We start from the raw sequence: 17,631 nt of genomic DNA, 5'->3' as shown, positions 1-17,631 counted from the left end.
ACACACCTAAGAGAACCTCGGCTCACCCCTTTGGTAGCTTGGCACAAGCAGTGAAGCTTATCTCAGAGGCAATGTGTGAAGTATTTTTACACACACACAGTAACACAGTGAAAACATCACAAAAGCATTTGATACCAGTTTAGAAAAATAGCCAATATTTATCTGAGTTAAACAAGACCAAAACAACAAAAATCGAACATGCAAGTAGAGATATCACTTTTTAAGGTTTAAGAGTCGTAACCCTGACAAATCAATGGTTGTATCCTTTTAATATACAGTACCTTGGATGTGTTAAAAACAAAGACCATGTGGCCCGCAAAGGAGGTGATGCATTGGAAAAGGAAGCAATGCGTAAATTCTTTCCCAGCCGGGTTGGCGATGCGTTGATTCTTTTCCTTGCAGGAAAGGTGATGCATGGAATCCTTACTGCAGTGTAGCATCGATGAAGAAAAATGACATCCAAGGTGATGCGTAGAAACTCCAGACGCATGGCAAAGATGAATCTGCATTGAAGCAGGCGAAGCATCAAATCCGCAGCCGCGGTACAGGCACTGCATCGATTTTTTTTTTTTTTTTTTTTTTTTTTTTTTTTGCTGCAATGGCACAGTGGGTGGACTTTTCTTCAGGCTAACAGCTTCTACTTCCAAGGGTCCAGGAACTAGATATGGCAACTTTTGGCAAGTCAGGACTCTCAGCAGAAGAGCCCAGGCACTGGCCGATGAAGTCTTTGATGTCCCTGAGACTTCTTAACAGCAGGCAAGCTCAGTTCAAGCCCTTTGAGAACCTTGGAAAGCAGTATGTAGAAAGCAGAGTCCAGTCTTTTCATTCCCAGGGCAGGAGCAGCAAGCAGCAGGCCAGCACAGCAAAGCAACAGGCAGAGTGGCAGTCCCTCCTACAGCACCCAGCTCTTCTCCCTGGCAGAATGTCCTCAGTCCAGAAGTGTTCTGGAGTTGCTGTCTCAGAGGCGCAATACTTATACTCATTTCTACAATTTAAGTAGGCAAACATCAAAGGAAAGCCTTTGTAGTGCACACGACCCTGCTTTCCCTGCCCTGGCCCCAGACACATTCCAGGTAAATGGAGACTGCTTTATGTAAGGACAGGCACGACCCTACTCAGGTGCAGGTGCCGGCTCCTCCCCCCACTCTAGCCCAGGAAGACCCACCATGTAATGCAGGACACACCTCAGCTCCCTTTGTGTGACTGTCTAGAGTGAATTCATAACCAGCCCAACTGTCATCCTGACAGAATGGTTAAGCAAGAAAATGCCCACTTTCTAAAAGTGGCATTTTGAAACTTACATCTTTTGGTGAAGTTGTTTTTTAAATTGTATTTTTAAATTGTGAGTTCAGAGACCCCACGCTCCATATCTCTATCTGCTGCCAATGGGAAGTTACACTTAAAATATATTTCCAAGGCAATCCCCGTGTTAACCTATGGGAGATATATGTTTGGCAATAGTGAAAACTGAATTTAGCAGTATTTCACTATTAGGACATGTAAAACACACCAGTACATGTCCTACCTTTTAAATGTACTGCACCCTGCCCATGGGGCTTTTTTAGGCCTACCTAAGGGGTGACCTACAGGTAGTAAAGAGGAATGTTTGGGCCTGGCAAGTGAGCACACTTGCCAGTTCGAACAGGCTGTTCAAATCTGCACATACAGACCCTGCGATGGTACAGGGCTACTCATGTGGGTGGCACAATCAGGGCTGCAGGCCCACTAGTAGCATTTGATTCCCAGGTCCTGGGCACCTCTAGTGCACTTTACTAGGGCCTTACTAGTAAATCATATATGACAATCATGGAGAAATCAATCACCAATCCAATTTTGATAGACAGCACTCGCACTTCATCATTGGTCAGCAATGGTGAAGTGCCCTGAGACCTAAAACAAGTAAAAACAGATCAGAGTAAATAGGAAGAAGAAGGCAAAAAAGTTTGTGGATACCTATGCAAAAAGGGCCATTTCCAACACAGTGCTGCAGGCCCACTAGTAGCATTTGATTTACAGGCCCTGAGCATCTCTAGATTGCACTTTACTAGGGTCTTACTAATTAAACAAATATGCAAATTATTGAGAAACCAATCACCTATTCAGTTTAGACAGAGAGCACTTGCACTGTAGCACTGATCAGCAGTGATAAAGTGCTCAGAGTAAAAAAAAAAACCAACAAAATAGATCAGATTAAATAGGACGGAGGCAAAACGTATGGGGATACCCCTGCAAATTGGGCCATTTCCAACACAACCCCCTCCCAGCCTAAAGCCAGGGTAGGCCATTCAATACTTTGCTCGACTTTCCTGCTTAGGGTGATAGAACCTGGACCAGGGCACACTATTGCAGGGGCTCTTGCCAGTTCTATCCCTCTCTGAACCTAGGTGGATCCCTCTGCCTATACTCTCAGGGCCCACTGTACTAATCCAGGCCAAACCCTTCCCCTCATAAATGGACTCCATCTGTACACTACCTAACCTTACCCTGCTCACAGATGCATCCCAGTAGGCAGACAGTACCACAGTGGCCAACTGTGTGATGTGGCCCATTCCACTCTTGGGGTCTGACTTCGGTCCCCAACCCAGGGAAAACTCTGACCACAAGGACAACAACCCACCGAGGCCACTGACAGCTGTCAGAGTCAAGAGCCAGAACCCAGACCATCCCAGGGTCTTTAGCCTCTGTGGTTTCAAAATGTGGGGGCAGTAGCCCCAGATGCCTTGCACCCTTTTTCCACTCCACCTTCCACCAGTTCAGGGGTGGTTTCCGGAGACTGGTCACTCACTTTAGGGTCTGTACCCTCAGGCTGAGCAGAGGGCAGATGTTGGCTCCCCCTGTCCCTATTGCTGGGGTCCTGTACCTTCTGCTTTGGGGTGGTACCCCCAAAACACTCATTTTTTAGAGCTCCTTTGGCAGCCACCCTTCCCAATTCCCCTGACACTGGGACAACTAATTCCCCAGAATGCAGTCTGTGGGTATCTGGGGACTAACTAAGACTCTTCTCTTGGTCTCTTCCCCACCCCATCCCAGGGATACCAGAGCCATTGGGCAGAAAAAGTCATGTTCGAGGGTTGGAGTCACTCTACACACCCGGCCAGTGTACTGCTCTGGGGAAAATAGCCTTTCCACAACCATAGTCGGTCTAGCCGTGGTATCCTTCAGAGCAGTGACTGGGACCCTTTTATTTTCACCTGGTGACGACTCCTACCCTCTGGGATCACTAACTCACCCTTTGAGTTCACTTCCCAACTAAGTGAGATTACCGCATGGTCTATGACCTTCCTCTGGGGATCATCTTCCCCTATGGCCATATTAGCCCCCCTGTAGAGGGGCCACCAGTGGGGGTTTACTTAGGGCAGACCGAGTCCCCTTTCCTGTGTCCCATCTGAGAACACTCAAGCAACAGGGTTAAAAATGGGGTTCCTTGGGTCACCGCTCTCCAGAACCTCCCTCCTTCCTGTCAGAAGGAACATGGGAATCTTTTTCTCCCCCCTTATCCTGCGACCTGTCTCCCTTGACCTCCCCCACCTTTTTCTGTGGGGGACCATGCCCATCCTTGGCTGAGTCTCCCACATACAACTTCTTTTGGACCCTGGTACTGAGCCAGTGGTCCCTCTCCTTGGAAAGCTTCCTGGGGTCAGTAAGCTTGCTGTCAATCAAGTGCTGGAGCAGCTCTGGAAAATGACGACTAGACAAGTGCTCCTATGCAACCAAATTGTACAGCCTCTGATAGTCTGTTGCCTGGCACAACCATCCAGTGCTCTGCAAAAAGAATCAACATAGTTCACCCAAGTTTGTGACCCAAGTTTAGCACTCTCCCTCAATTTGACCCTGTAACTCTCTGGGGTGAGGTCATACCTCCTGGTCAGGGCTTCCTCCAAGGCAAGGTACTTCATCTGATCCTCTGGATATAAAGCCAAGAAAGTGTCCCTCCCCTCCACTAAGAGATACATGCGTAGGCCTGCCCCCAAGTCTCTCGCAGGACCCTGTTCATCCTCAGTGCCACCTTGTAGGAGGCTGGCCTGGCTTGTAGTGGGTACCAATAGTACTTACACCTTATACCAGGTCCATTTATCCCTTATTAGTAGAGTGTAGAAGTGTTCTAGCAGCTTAGGCTGATAGAGGTAGCTATAGCAGAGCAGCCAAGGCTGAACTAGGAGACATGCAAAGCTCCTGCAATACCACTATATCGTATAGGTCCCATATCATAAGAAAGACGGTACTCGGAATTACTAAAAATAAAGGTTCTTTATTTTAGTGACAATGTGCCAAAAATATCTCATTGGATATACTCCCTTGGGAGGTAAGTAACATACACAAAATATACACAAATAACCAAATCAGGTAAGTAAAACAGTCAGAAAATAGTGCAAACACTGTAGAACACAATAGAATGCAATAGGCCTAGGGGCAACACAAACCATAAACTAAGTAAGTGGAATGCGAACCACAAATGCACCCCTAAGCAGGTGTAGTGTGTAGAGGGTCGCTGGGAGTCTTAGAAAACATCAAGGGTATAGAGGAGACCCCAACCCAGGTCCCAGGAAAGCAGGAGCAAAGTACTACTATTTCCCCCAAAACACACTAAAGTCGTGATAAAGGATTTTGCAAGGACCACACAAGACTGCAGAGCACTGAAGACGGATTCCTGGACCTGAAGACCTGTAAAGGAAGGGGACCACACCCAAGAGTCTCTAAAGTGTCCAGGGGGGGCAGGAGCCCACTAAACCCTGGATGAAGGTGCAAAATGGCTGCCTCCGGTTGGAAGAAGATGCTGGTTGTGCACCAACGGAGTGAGATAGGAGGTTCTGCTTTGTGCAGAAGATGTCCCACGGTGTGCTGGTAGATGCAGGGTGGTTTCCTTGGCAAAATACCACAAACAGGCCTTGCTATACGCAAGAGTCACAGTTGAAGAAAAAGGGTGCTGTCTGGGCCCAGGAAGGACCAGGATGCCGCCATTCAGGAGGGGAGACAGAGGGGGGCCCCTCAGCAACGTAGAGAGCCCACTGGAAGGAGGGAAGTACCCGCAGGAGTCCTTGAACACAGGTTCAAGAAGACTGAACACAGAAGTCGTCTCAACACTGCAAAGAGAGGTCCCACGACACTGGAGGTCAACTCAGGGAGCTGAGCATCACAGGACGGAGTGCTGGGGACCTAGGCTCAGGCTGTGCATGCAGGATTTCTTGGAAATGTGCAAAGAAGCCCTTGTAGCTGCAGATCACATGTTGCACAGGAATACTGTATGGGGAGGGGAGGCAAGGACTTACCTCCTCCAAATTCGGATAGTTGGACCTCTGGACAGTCGGGGTCACTTGGGTCCACCACCTGTGTTCCAGGGACCACGCTCGTCAGGTTAGAGGGGATCCAGAGTACAGGTGAGGCTGTAGTTTGGTGCCTGCTGGAGCAGGGGGAAGATTCCGTCGACCCATGGGAGATTTCTTCGTGGCTTCTAGTACAGGGTGAAGGCAGGCAGCCCCAAGAGAATGCACCACCAGGAAACAGTTGAGAAAGCTGGCAGGATTAGGCGCTACGATGTCGCTGGTAGTCTTCTTGCTACTTTGTTGCAGTTTTGCAGGCGACCTGGAGCAGTCAGCGGTCGATCCTTGGCAGTAGTCGAAGAGAGAAGTGCTGAGGAGTCCTGGTGGATTCTTGCAAGTCGAAATCTGAAGAAAAGCCCACAGGAGAGACCGTAAATAGCCCTGAGAGGAGGATTGGCTACCTACCCAGGTATGCACCTATCAGGAGGAGTCTCTGACGTCACCTGCTGGCACTGGCCACTCAGAGGTCTCCAGAGTGTTCCCACACCTCTGAAAACAAGATGGCAGAGGTCTGAAACACACTGGAGGAGCTCTGGGCACCACCCCTGGGGTGGTGATGGACAGGTGAGTGGTCACTCTCCTTTCCTTTGTCCAGTTTCGCGCCAGAGCAGGGACTGGGGTTCCCTAAACCGGTGTAGACTGGCTTATGCAAGGAGGGCACCATCTGTGCCCTTTAAAGCATTTCCAGAGGCTGGGGGAGGCTACACCTCCCAGCCTGTAACACCTATTTCCAAAGGGACAGGGTATAACACCCTGCTCTCAGAGAAAATGCTTTGTTCTGCCTTCCTGGGACTGGGCTGCCCAGACCCCAGAAGGGCAGAACCCTGTCTGTGAGGTGGCAGCAGCTGTAGCTGCAGTGCAAGCCTCATTGAGCTGGTTTGGCAGTACTGGGGGTCCATAGTGGAGCCCCCAGGATGCATGGAATTGGCTCCCTAATACCAGATTTGGAATAGGGCGACAATTCCATGATCTTGGACATGTTACATGGCCATATTCGGACTTACCATTCTGAAGCTACATATAGGTATTGACCTATATGTAGTGCACACGTGTAATGGCGTCCCCGCACTCACAAAGTAATTTCGTTCTTTAGGGATTGCGACTGATCGCTGAGAGGGATACTATTGTTGTTGGGAGGATGCATAAATGCCATAGTTTCTACTTCAATGAGCTCCACATTATCCAATACACTGTATCTATTGCATTCCACTTTGTTGATTTTAGATTATAAAGTTGGGATTTGCACAGACACGCAGTCCGAGTCTATCATTTCAGGGGCTGTTAAGTTGGGTAGGGAGGGAGGGGAAGATATTCTTACTTGATGTATTCTTACTGTTCTGGTTGGGGGACTGCACCTTTTTAGTTTGTTTTTAGTTTGTTGGAGAAAGGGCCTAATTCCCTTGTGGAGTAACCCTTTGGATGTAACCTTAGGAGCAGACCCATTACCTAACTTGCCATGGAGTTTGTCTTTATGAACAAGTAACCCATCCACCTACTCAATTAACTCATCAATCGCTGCCAAAGTACATTTCTCTGCAATGTGTCCAGGGATTTTCTTCATGCTCCCTCAACCCAAGGGTCCGTCCATCCCTTTCCGTTTTACCATGGTAATATCCTTCTCTTTTGCACCTGTACTCTAGTTATCAGTATGGCATACAAAATTGAATACAGATAAAGTCTTGCTTTAACTATAAAAATTTGTGCAATAGAGTTCTAGATACTGGTACAAGATCTAAACCGCATGCCAAGCTATTGCATTACCTTGCTTCAATTGCATTGGACACTCCAGACCAGTGTTAAGAACTTTAAATTATATGTCGGGCTGGGCATGTAATTCTAGTGTGATAAGAACAGAGAAATTGGCTAGCGTGAAAAATAGGCACCTGGGGTTGTGCAGCCCACAAACCTCAGGGATGGCCTCCTGGAGGAGTAAAGAGCTTGCTATAAAGCACCAGTAACCCAGCACAGATGAGGTGGAGCCTTGGGCCGTCTTTAGGGACCCAAGAAGAATGCTGGGACATGTAGTCCACCTGCCTCCCGATGTCTCGCTGTCCCACACTGCGAGAGTGAAGAGCTTGATATAAAGTACCAGTCACCCAGCCAGGTAAGGTGGAACCTTGGGCCTCCTCAGGGACCCAAGAAGAATGCTGGGACCTGTAGTCCTCCTGCCTACCGATGTCTCACTACATTTGTACTTTGCATACAGTGAGTAGTGTACACTACTGTCTTATTGCAGACTATTAAGCAACCACATACTGTTTTTTTCCTTTTTGGATTTCTCTTGCTTTCTTGAACTTCACAACTTTTGAGCCTTTTCTAGAAGCATGTCTCGGTCTGGTGAGCAATCAGCAGTTGCTGCAAATGTGGTGTTTTAACAGGAGAAGTTGGAGACATACCCAGTGACTCTGCTAAAAACGTTTTAAGGAGCTCCAGTGTCCAATTAAAGGCCTCCATAAGAAGGAGGAGCTACAAAAATCACCGAGGGCCTGGGTGGAAGCAAGGGAGGCTGTTGGACTCGCAGAGGAAGAGAATGCTGTTGTGGAGCGAGAGGAGGACAACTTGCAGAATAAGTTGGGGGATTACCAGGATCTGCCTAGGAGGGAGGTGCCTTCCAGGGAAAGTAGCAGCATTTCCTCCAGAGGTCTGACCCCAGAGAAGCTGAAGGACAGGCGGGAGACCTGCAGGCACCAAATGGAAATGGAGAGGCCTAAGCTGCAGCATGAGAGGGAACTTCAGCTGGAGCTGGCCAAGATCAGAAGGGACGCAGCAAAAGGGAAACTTGCCATGGAGAAAAAGAAAATGCTTTTAGCTCAAGAGCTGAGCTTGAAGGAGCTGGATATATAGAGCAGGCCCAACACAGATGTTGGCAGCAGTTCTCTAGTGCGGTCTGAAGGGAAGGTGCATATACCCAACGATGTGGTGAGAGATTTTGTTGATGTGATGGCACTGAGCAGTGGTTCAGGGAGTGTGAGGTGTGCAGGAAAGTACCATCTTTCTTGGCATGTTACCCCCAATTTTAGATGTAGGTCAGTATGTTTTTGCCTGTCTCACTGGGATCCTGCTAGCCAGGACCCCAATGTTCATAGTTTGTTGCCTAAATGTGCATGCATGTGTAGTGCCTAACTGTGTCACTGCTAATCAGAACCTCCGTGCTCATGCTCTCTTTGCATTTTAATTTGTCACTATAGGCTATTGGACCCCCATTATAAGTCTCTTGTATATGGTACTAGGTACCCAGGGCATTGGGGTTCCAAGAGCTCCATATGGGCTGCAGCATTTATTTTGCCACCCATAGGGAGCTCAGACAAACCCTTAAACACGTCTGCCACTGCAGGCTGCGTGAAATAGTGTGCACACTATTTCACAGACATTTTCACTGCACTTAAGTAACTTATAAGTCACCTATATGTCTAACCTTCATTTGCTGAAGGTTAGGTGCAAAGTTACTAAGTGTGAGGGCACCCTTCCACTAGCAAAGGTGCCCCCACATAGTTCAGGGCCATTTCCACGGACTTTGTGAGTGCGGGGACACCATTACACGCGTGCACTACATATAGGTCAATACCTATATTTAGCTTCACAATGGTTACTCCGAATATGGCCATGTAACATGTCTAAGATAATGGAATTGTCCCCCATTCCAAATCTGGTACTGGGAAGCCAATTCCATGCATCCTGGGGGCTCCACTATGGACCACCAGTACTGCCAAACCAGCTCTCTGGGTTTTTCTCTGCAGCTACAGCTGCTGCCACCCAACAGACCAGGTTCTGCCCCCCTGGGGTCTGGGCAGCCCAGTCCGAGGAAGGCAGAACAAAGCATTTCCTCTGAGAGCAGGGTGTTACACCCTCTCTCTTTGGAAATATGTGTTAAGGGCTGGGGAGGGGTAGCCTCTCCCAGCCTCTGGAAATGTTTTGAAGGGCACAGATGGTTCCCTCCTTGCATAAGCCAGTCTACACCGGTTTAGGGAACCCCCAGTCCCTGCTCTGGCGCGCAACTGGACAAAGGAAAGGGGAGTGACTACTGCCCTGTCCATCACCACCCCAGGGATGGTGCCCAGAGCTCCTTCAGTGTGTCTCAGACCTCCGCCATCTTGTTTCCAGGGGTGTGAGGGCACAATGGAACCCTCTGAGTGGCCAGTGCCAGCAGGTGACGTCTGAGACCCCTCCTGGTAGGTGCTTAACTGACTAGGTGACCAATCCTCCTCTGAGGGCTGTTTAGGGTCTCTCCAGTTGGGCTTTTCCTCAGATTACGACTTGCAAGAATTCATCAGGGTTTCTCTGCACTTCTCTCTTCGACTTCTGCCAAGGATCAACCGCTGACTGATCCAGGACGCCTGCAAAAGTGCAGCAAAGTAGCCAGAAGACTACCAGCGACATTGTATCGCCTAATCCTGCCGGCTTTCTCGACTGTTACCTGGTGGTGTATGCTCCGGGGGCTGCCTACCTTCACCCTGCACTGGAAGCCACGAAGAAATCTCCCGTGGGTCGACGGAATCTCCCCCCTGCTCCAGCAGGTACCAAACATCAGCTTCACTGGTACTCTGGGTCCCCTCTCATCCTGATGAGCGTGGCCCCTGGAACAAAGGTGGTGGACCCAAGTGACCCAGACTGTCCAGTGGTCCAGGTGTCCAAATTTGGAGGAGGTAAGTCCTTGCCTCCCCTTTCCAGACAGTAATCCTGTACACCACATGATCTGCAGCATCAAGGACTTCTGTGCACATTTCCAAGAAATCCTGCATGCACAGCCGAGCCTAGGTCCCCACCACTCCGTCCTGTGACGCTCAGCTCCCTGAGTTGACCTCTGGTGTCGTGAGACCTCCCTTTGCAGTGTTGAGATGACGGCCGTGTTCAGACTTCTGCGGGTGCTTCCTTCCTGTCCGAGGGCTCTCTACGTTGCTGAGGGCCCCCTCTGTCTCCTCTCCCAATTTGCGACATCCTGGTCCTTCCTGGGCCCGGGCAGCACCCTTTTTCTCCAACCGTGACTCTTGCAGCTAGCAGGGCTTGTTTGCAGTAGTTTGCCAAGGAAACAACTCTGCGTCCTCCAGCGCACCGTGGGACATCTCCTGCACAAAGAAGAACTTCCTACCTCCTTTTGTTGTTGTAAAACCTGCAGCTTCTTCCAACCGGAGGCAGCCATTTTGCACCTTCATCTGGCGTTTAGTGGGCTCCTGCACCCTCCCATCCCCCCCCCTGGACACTTTAGCGACTCTCGGACTTGGTCCCCTTCCTTTGCAGGTCTTCCTGTCCAGGAATCCGTCCTCAGTGCTTTGCGGTCTGTTGTGGTCCTTGCAAAATCCTTTATCACAACTTTAGTGTGTTTCTGGGGAAATAGTAGTACTTTACTCCTACTTTCCAGGATCTTGGGGTGGGGTCTCCTTTACACCCTTAGTGTTTTCTTACACTCCCAGCGACCCCCTACACACTACACTTGCCTAGGGGTCCATTCGTGGTTCGCATTACACTTTTAGTATATGGTTTGTGTTGCCCCTAGGCCTAATGCATCCTATTGTATTCTACAGTGTTTGCACTACTTTCTGACTGTTTTACTTACCTGATTTGGTTAGTTGTATATATTTTGTGTATGTTACTTACCTCCTAAGGGAATATATTCTCTGAGATATTTTTGGCACATTGTCACTAAAATAACGTACCTTTATTTTTAGTAACTAAGAGTATTGTGTTTCTTATGATATAGTACCTATATGATATAAGTGATATTGCATGAGCTTTGCATGTCTCCTAGTTCAGCCTTGGCTGCTCTGCTATAGCTACCTCTATCAGCCTAAGCTGCTAGAACACTACTACACTCTACTAATAAGGGATAACTGGACCTGGCATAAGGTGTAAGTACCATTGGTACCCACTACAAGCCAGGCCCACCTCCTACACCTGCATACTCAACTGATGAGAGATCGAATCAAACTTTTTTAGACAGTGAAGAGAGGTATTTGTCCCAAATTGCCCCCTAGGTGGTTTACCAGAATTTGTTCGATTCCCAAGAATAGTGTCTTGGAAGCCTTTATGTCAGACTGCCAGGCTCAGATTGTAATAGCCAGAAAGGCTTACAAAGCTACCCTGACACAGGAAAACAAACTATGGGAAATTACTCAGTGGGATGATCTAGCAGAAGCCCTTACAGAAGATGATGTGAAAACCTTCTGGAAAGGCATCTCGAATGGAACGCATACTGCAGATAGCCATCTAGAGCTAGTAATTCCTCCTGAGAAATGGATGACACACTTTGAGGGCCTTTATTCATAGTGGTGCAATATAAAGAGTAGGTCACAGAAACATGACTGGGGTTTAGCAAGCAAGCATAGTGTTCCTACATGTAAGCTTACCTACTGGACGGCAGAGAGGGGAAGGCGGTGGCGTTTACCCTTAATGACATAGCTGTCGTCCTAAAACAAAAGGCCAATGGTCTTGATGGTATCCTGTATGATGTGTATTTTTCCCAACCTGATGTATTGATCCCTTATCTCCGCTCCCTCAGTAATGCTATCTTGAGGGGTGAGGGTATTGCTTCCTCTTGGGAAAGGGCGGTCATAATCCCATTGTATAAAAAGGGAAATCGAGACGAGCCGGCCAATTATAGGTCTATAAGCCTAATTGACACAAGGCAGAAGATCTTCTGTAGGCAGGTCCTGGCTAGACTCCAATGTTGGATTGAGAACAACTGGATCCTTGCAGAGGAACAGGCAGGCTTTACGGCCAAAACTAGTACCCTTGACCAGGTTTTTTGATTCATGACTATATGCTGGAAATATGCATCTTTGAGGCAGGACCACATGTATGTCGAATCTATAGACTTACGAGCAGCACTTGATCTAGTACAGAGAGACACCTTATGGGAGGTCTTGGAAGCATATAGAATTCCTGGTGATCTCCTGTGGATCCTGAGCGTATTGTAGATACATATGCAAAAGTCAGATGGAGCAGTGGAGGGGACCTTACATCTAAAATCCCCATTAGGTGAAACAAGGGTGCATGCTTGCGCCAACATTGTTTAGCCTGTACATAAATGGCGCAGGGAAAAGGCTATTACAGTGTAGGCATGATGGGCCTGAAAGTGCTGGGGTATGTGTTCCACTCCTTATGTTTGCGAATGATACGCTTTTAATATCAAGATCCCCTATGGGACTACAAAGTGAGCTGGATACCTTTGCTGCTTTCTGCTATGAAAGAGGTTTAGAATTAAATCTGTCAAAGTCCAAGTTTATGACGATCAACCCACATCGTTTCTCCTGAAAGAAGCTGATAATTTGTGGAGCGCCACTTGAACAAGTAAAAAATGTTGACTACTTGGGAGTAAGGCTGGTGGATAACCTGCACTGGGGACCTCACCTAGACACAATTAAGTCTATGCTATTTCAGAGGGGAATGGCTGTATAGAGAAGATATAAAGCTACTGCGGGAGGGCTCAGTCTTGAGGGTTCTAAACGTTTATGGGGTCACCTCTGTGTCAACAGCCACATTTGGGGTTATGCAAACGTAACACCATTGTCACAGACAGAAAATAAGTTTGTCAGGGCTTTGATTGATCTCCCAACGAGTGTACTCCTTCTACCACTAATTTATGACCTGTCCCTAAATAGGATTTACCATTTGACTGCTTTGAGACCCCTTGTACATTGAGTAAAATTGTGGTAATCTGCATAATCCCCCCCATATAGGATTGGTCAAATTGGTATCCTTAGACTCACAAGTATGCATACCCTGGCTAAAACCTTTAAAACAATTAACGGATATGTTAAAAATGGAAGAATTGTGGAGCAGGCCTTGGTCAATGGGGAAAAAGACTGTGAAGAGATTGAAAAAATAATTTTGGGATCAAATTGTGTTAAGAGCCTAGGTTGATCAGAAAAATGGGAGTATAACTTTGCAATTCTTTTTACATAATTGTATTCCCAAATTTGAACCATATGTTGACAGAATAACTCTCCTCCAAGCAAAACAACTATATATTTTGTTCAGATGTGGGGTTCTTCCCCTAAGGTCCTTCACTGCAAGTTGGGGAAAAAATTCAGCAACCAGTCTTCCTGCCCACACTGCTTAGTGCTCAATGAATCCGAGGCTCATTTTTTCTTTTTTTGTCTACAGTACGCCCAAGCGCAGAAAAAAAAAGATAATTCCACTATGCAAATTAATGGTTGTGAGACCATACAAGATAATGTTATGAATCCTAAAAAGTGAAACCCAAGAAACAATCGTGTTTGCAGTTTCTCACTATTTGCACTGGGCTAGGAGACAGAGAATTACTATTTAAAAGACCCAGTAACCATGTGGACCAAAATGGACACAATCTAATTATGATTCTGGTATAGCATTTTATGTGATTGTTGAACTTATTGTGGGTCGCCTGATGTAAATATTCGACATGGTAAAGTGAATGAATTTTAAATGATTTTAGTATGCACATGATCTGCAGTTTCTCGTTATTTGTACTGGTATTGGAAATTGAGACTGTGAACTAGTACTCAAAAGACTCAGTAATTATGCAGGCCCAAATAGACACAATCTTTGTACAACTTTGGCATAGTATTCCAAGTAATTGTTGAATTTATTTTGGGTTGACTGTTGCAAATATTAAAAATGGCAAATTCTACAAATTTTTATTGATCTTAGTATGAACGAGATTTGTTATGTATTTTTTATGAAATGCACTTTTATGGCTTCATATCTGAAAAAAAGTAACTACTACTACTACTACTACTACTACTACAAATGCAAGTCCTATCGTCGTTGCTGATCACCAATGTTGGAAATGGGGTCTCTAGTTGGCAGTTCGTTTTCATCCTGTCCAAGTAGAGACCCTCACTCTAGTCACAGTAAGGGAGTCACACACCCAAGATAACCCCTGCTCAACCCCTTGGTATCCTGGTTCAAACAGTCAGGCTTATCTCTGAGACCATGTGTAAAGTATTTGTACATACACAGAGTAACAGTGAAAACACACAATGCACTCAACACCAGTTTAGAAAAATAGCCAATATTTATCTGAGTTAAATAAGACCAAAACAACAAAAACCCAACATGCACAAGTAAAAATATCACATTTTAAGGTTTAAAAAAGTCTTAATCCTGAAGAATCAATGGTTGTATCTTTACAACACACAGTGCCTTTGATGCATCAAAAACAAAGACAATGCGGGCCGCAAAGCAAGTGATGCATCAGAAAAGCAAGTGATGCGTCAATTCTTTTCCCACTGGATGAGCGATGTATTGATACTTTTCCTTGTAGGAAAGATGATGCAGCATTAATGAAGAAAAAATGACTCCCAGACACAGGCAAAGATTAATCTGTGCTGAAGCAGAAAATGCATCGAACCTGGAGCTGCAAGACAGGCGTTGGGTTGATTTTTCAGCCCCGGTACAGGTGCTGCGTCGATTTTTCTGCCGCAACGGTGCAGTGCGTGGATTTTTCTTCAGGTCACTAGCTTCTACTTGGCACAACTTGGCTAGTCAAGACTCTCAGCAGAAGAGCCCAGGCACTGGCAGAAGAAGTTGTTTATGTCCCTGAGACTTCTTAACAGGAGGCAAGCTCAGTTCAAGTCCTTGGAGAACCTTTGAAAGCAGGATGTAGAAAGCAGAGCCCAGTCCTTTCACTCCTTACATTACACTTGAAAGATATTTCAAGACAATTCTCATGTTACCTTATGGTCGAGATAGGCCTGGCAGTAGTGAAAACCGAATTCAGCAGTATTTCACGATTAAGACATGTAAAAGACACCAGTACATGTCCCACCTTTTAAATACACTGTATCCTGCCCATGGGGGTGCCTTAGCCTAGCTTAGGGGTGACTTACATGTAGTAAAAGGGAAGGTTTTGGCTTGTCAGGTGGGTACACTTGCCAGATTGAACAGGCAGTTCAGAACTGCACGCACATACACTCAGGTGACAGGTCTGAGACATGGTTACAGGGCTACTCATGTGGGTGCCACAATCGGTGCTGCAGGCCCACTAGTAGCATTTGATTCCCAGACCCTGACCACGAGCGCAGACTTGCTTTTGTACAGTAGTACAACACCTTTTTCTGTTCAATGTGGGTCCGGGTAAGGGCTTGAGTAAATACCACTTGTCCTAAAAAAAAAATTAACCTTATTCTTGTGCAAAGACGCATGCAAATGTAAATCTGATTTTATAAATGATGGCACACAAAAATCACAGTTACCAGACATAAATGAAAAATAAACACACCTTCAACTGTATATGCTCTGAAATCCTTGACCTTGAAGTATAACTCTAGCTTCTTAAATAGGCCCCAGACTGCTACAGCAGAATTCAAGAGATCTTTTACCTTATCTACTCTAGCATACCATGACCCACTTATGAACATGCACCCATGAGTACAGCATTGTATGTGGCTTCTTTCATTATTAGTGTATTCAGGGGCCAGTAATGGCAACGGAAGGAGTAAGCCTTCCCTCCTTGTATAAGTGTGTCGTATTTTTAATAATTTGCATCTTCACTGTAGGCATCTTGCACTTTGTGGTCCAAGAAAAGATTGGGAAGGGATAAAACTTAAATTTTGTTCAAGAGCATTGATTGTATTGTGCTATAGATGCACAATCCAAATGACAAAACAAAATGAGGGCCTTCGGCTGCTCTTTTAGCTAGTGTTCTGGCTCAAAGTAAGGTAGTTACACAGTTATTCCTGACAAGTGTTGGTGGCATTTGGAAACGTTTTGAAAAGATAGAGAGAGAGAGAGAATGAGAATTCATTGGGCTATAGTCAGACAGCAGCTTTATATAGGAAGGAGCTGAGAGGAAGGTCAAAGTGTGACTTTGGTGGTAGCCGTGTTTGTACATTAAGAAGAAATTGGGCAATCGGAAGAGAAACCAGTTGTGTAAAAGTATGAGAACTGAGAGGTCATCAAAGTTGATTGACTGGAGGAAGCTAGTGAAGTATTGGATAAATAAAATAGCTATAAACAACAGTCCAAGCTTTAAAAGCATAGTTTGAATAAGTGGATTGAAGCGTAGAGCTCATTTTGCCAATGTTAAATGGCTTTCTAATGTGATGGCAGGCTTATCTTCTGTGTATTGAGTCTTTAGGGTTTCTCATGCTATCTAGCTGTTTCTGTGTTCAGCCCTTTATGAAAACAATGCTTTTTAAATTATCTCTACTGTTAACCATTCTTACACATGGTTCTCACACTTTTGGACTGCATGCATTATAGTGTATGCATTATACTGTATCAAGAATCATCCAATTGACTCTGAAGTTCTTTGTACTGAACCCAACTCAAACCTTCCAAATGGCCCAGGTCTTCCAGCATTCATATGACCTACTTGCTCACCAGCCATCTTCTTTCTTAAACTCTCTGACTCACAGCCTTACAGAACTATATTTTGATATGTTTTCTCTTCATAGTGTTGACAAAGCCTGGAAGGAGCTCAGCAATATATTGTCTGGAATCTTCTGTGCATCTCTTAATTTCATTGATTCTACAAACACAGTCACTCCAACAGCATCCTTCAAACCCGTTGGATTGGCAAATGGTGAGTTGAGAGGCTTAAACTGATTTTGGAATATCGAAGTGTCTGTGCTTTCTGTTAAAGCTTGTACTTTATTTCTTTTATTATGCATATCTCCTTTGTTGTCGTACAAGACATTTGATTGCTTTGATTGCAGTGAAAGAATGAGAAATGTGGTGGTACAGTAAAATTCCCAACCATACGTGGCAATTTGAATGTCACACACAGAATGTCTTGTTATAGTTTTATGCCCAAATGTCAAAGAAAACGTTATCCTCACGCAAATTATGTATGTACTCAAGCTAAAGAATATTCCCACTAAAGGTTCATGCCAAAAAGTAATAAATGTATTCTGTATGAAGTAATGATAGCTGAATAATGAAGCATAGTCTTAAAAATATTCAGAACAAGAAAAAGCTGCAAAATGCTTCCTTATTCCATATGTCAAATGAGAAGAAAAATAATCTGAAGATTGCTAGTAAAGAAACCAGGGAAGCACAAATATGATAAGTGAAATCTGCTGCCTTTTTGCTAAATAAAAATAAATATTTGGAGAGCAGCAGCAATACTGTCTGGCTCTTTAACACAAAATATGCCAACTTCCAACTTAGAAGTTAAGTGGAATGTTTCATTATATGAGGTTTAGGCAGTGAACACTGACATTTCACTCCTTCCAATGAAAAAAGAAACATTCATAAAACAATCACGATTAATGAAAGTTTGTGACCCGATGGATTGCCAATTGTAACCCAAAAGGCACACTTCAGTTTTTGGTTGTGTAGTGTTAGAGCCAGTACATGCAGATTACTAGAGATCAGGTCGAGTGCCCACCTC

General features: G+C 45.7%; 1 protein-coding gene across 1 annotated transcript in view; it reads left to right on the top strand.

Annotated features, from left to right (window-relative positions):
- PIGT (phosphatidylinositol glycan anchor biosynthesis class T) overlaps positions 1-17,631 on the top strand; it is a 464,023-nt gene that overhangs the window by 81,704 nt on the left and 364,688 nt on the right. The window contains exon 3 of the mRNA XM_069243926.1: positions 16,694-16,821. Within this exon, the coding sequence (XP_069100027.1) occupies positions 16,694-16,821 (128 nt within the window). The remainder of the gene's footprint in view (positions 1-16,693; positions 16,822-17,631) is intronic.

This window comes from Pleurodeles waltl, chromosome 7 (genome assembly GCF_031143425.1).
Source record: "Pleurodeles waltl isolate 20211129_DDA chromosome 7, aPleWal1.hap1.20221129, whole genome shotgun sequence".
In the NCBI taxonomy this organism is placed as follows: domain Eukaryota; kingdom Metazoa; phylum Chordata; class Amphibia; order Caudata; family Salamandridae; genus Pleurodeles; species Pleurodeles waltl.
This window is presented reverse-complemented; position numbering and strand designations above follow the sequence as displayed.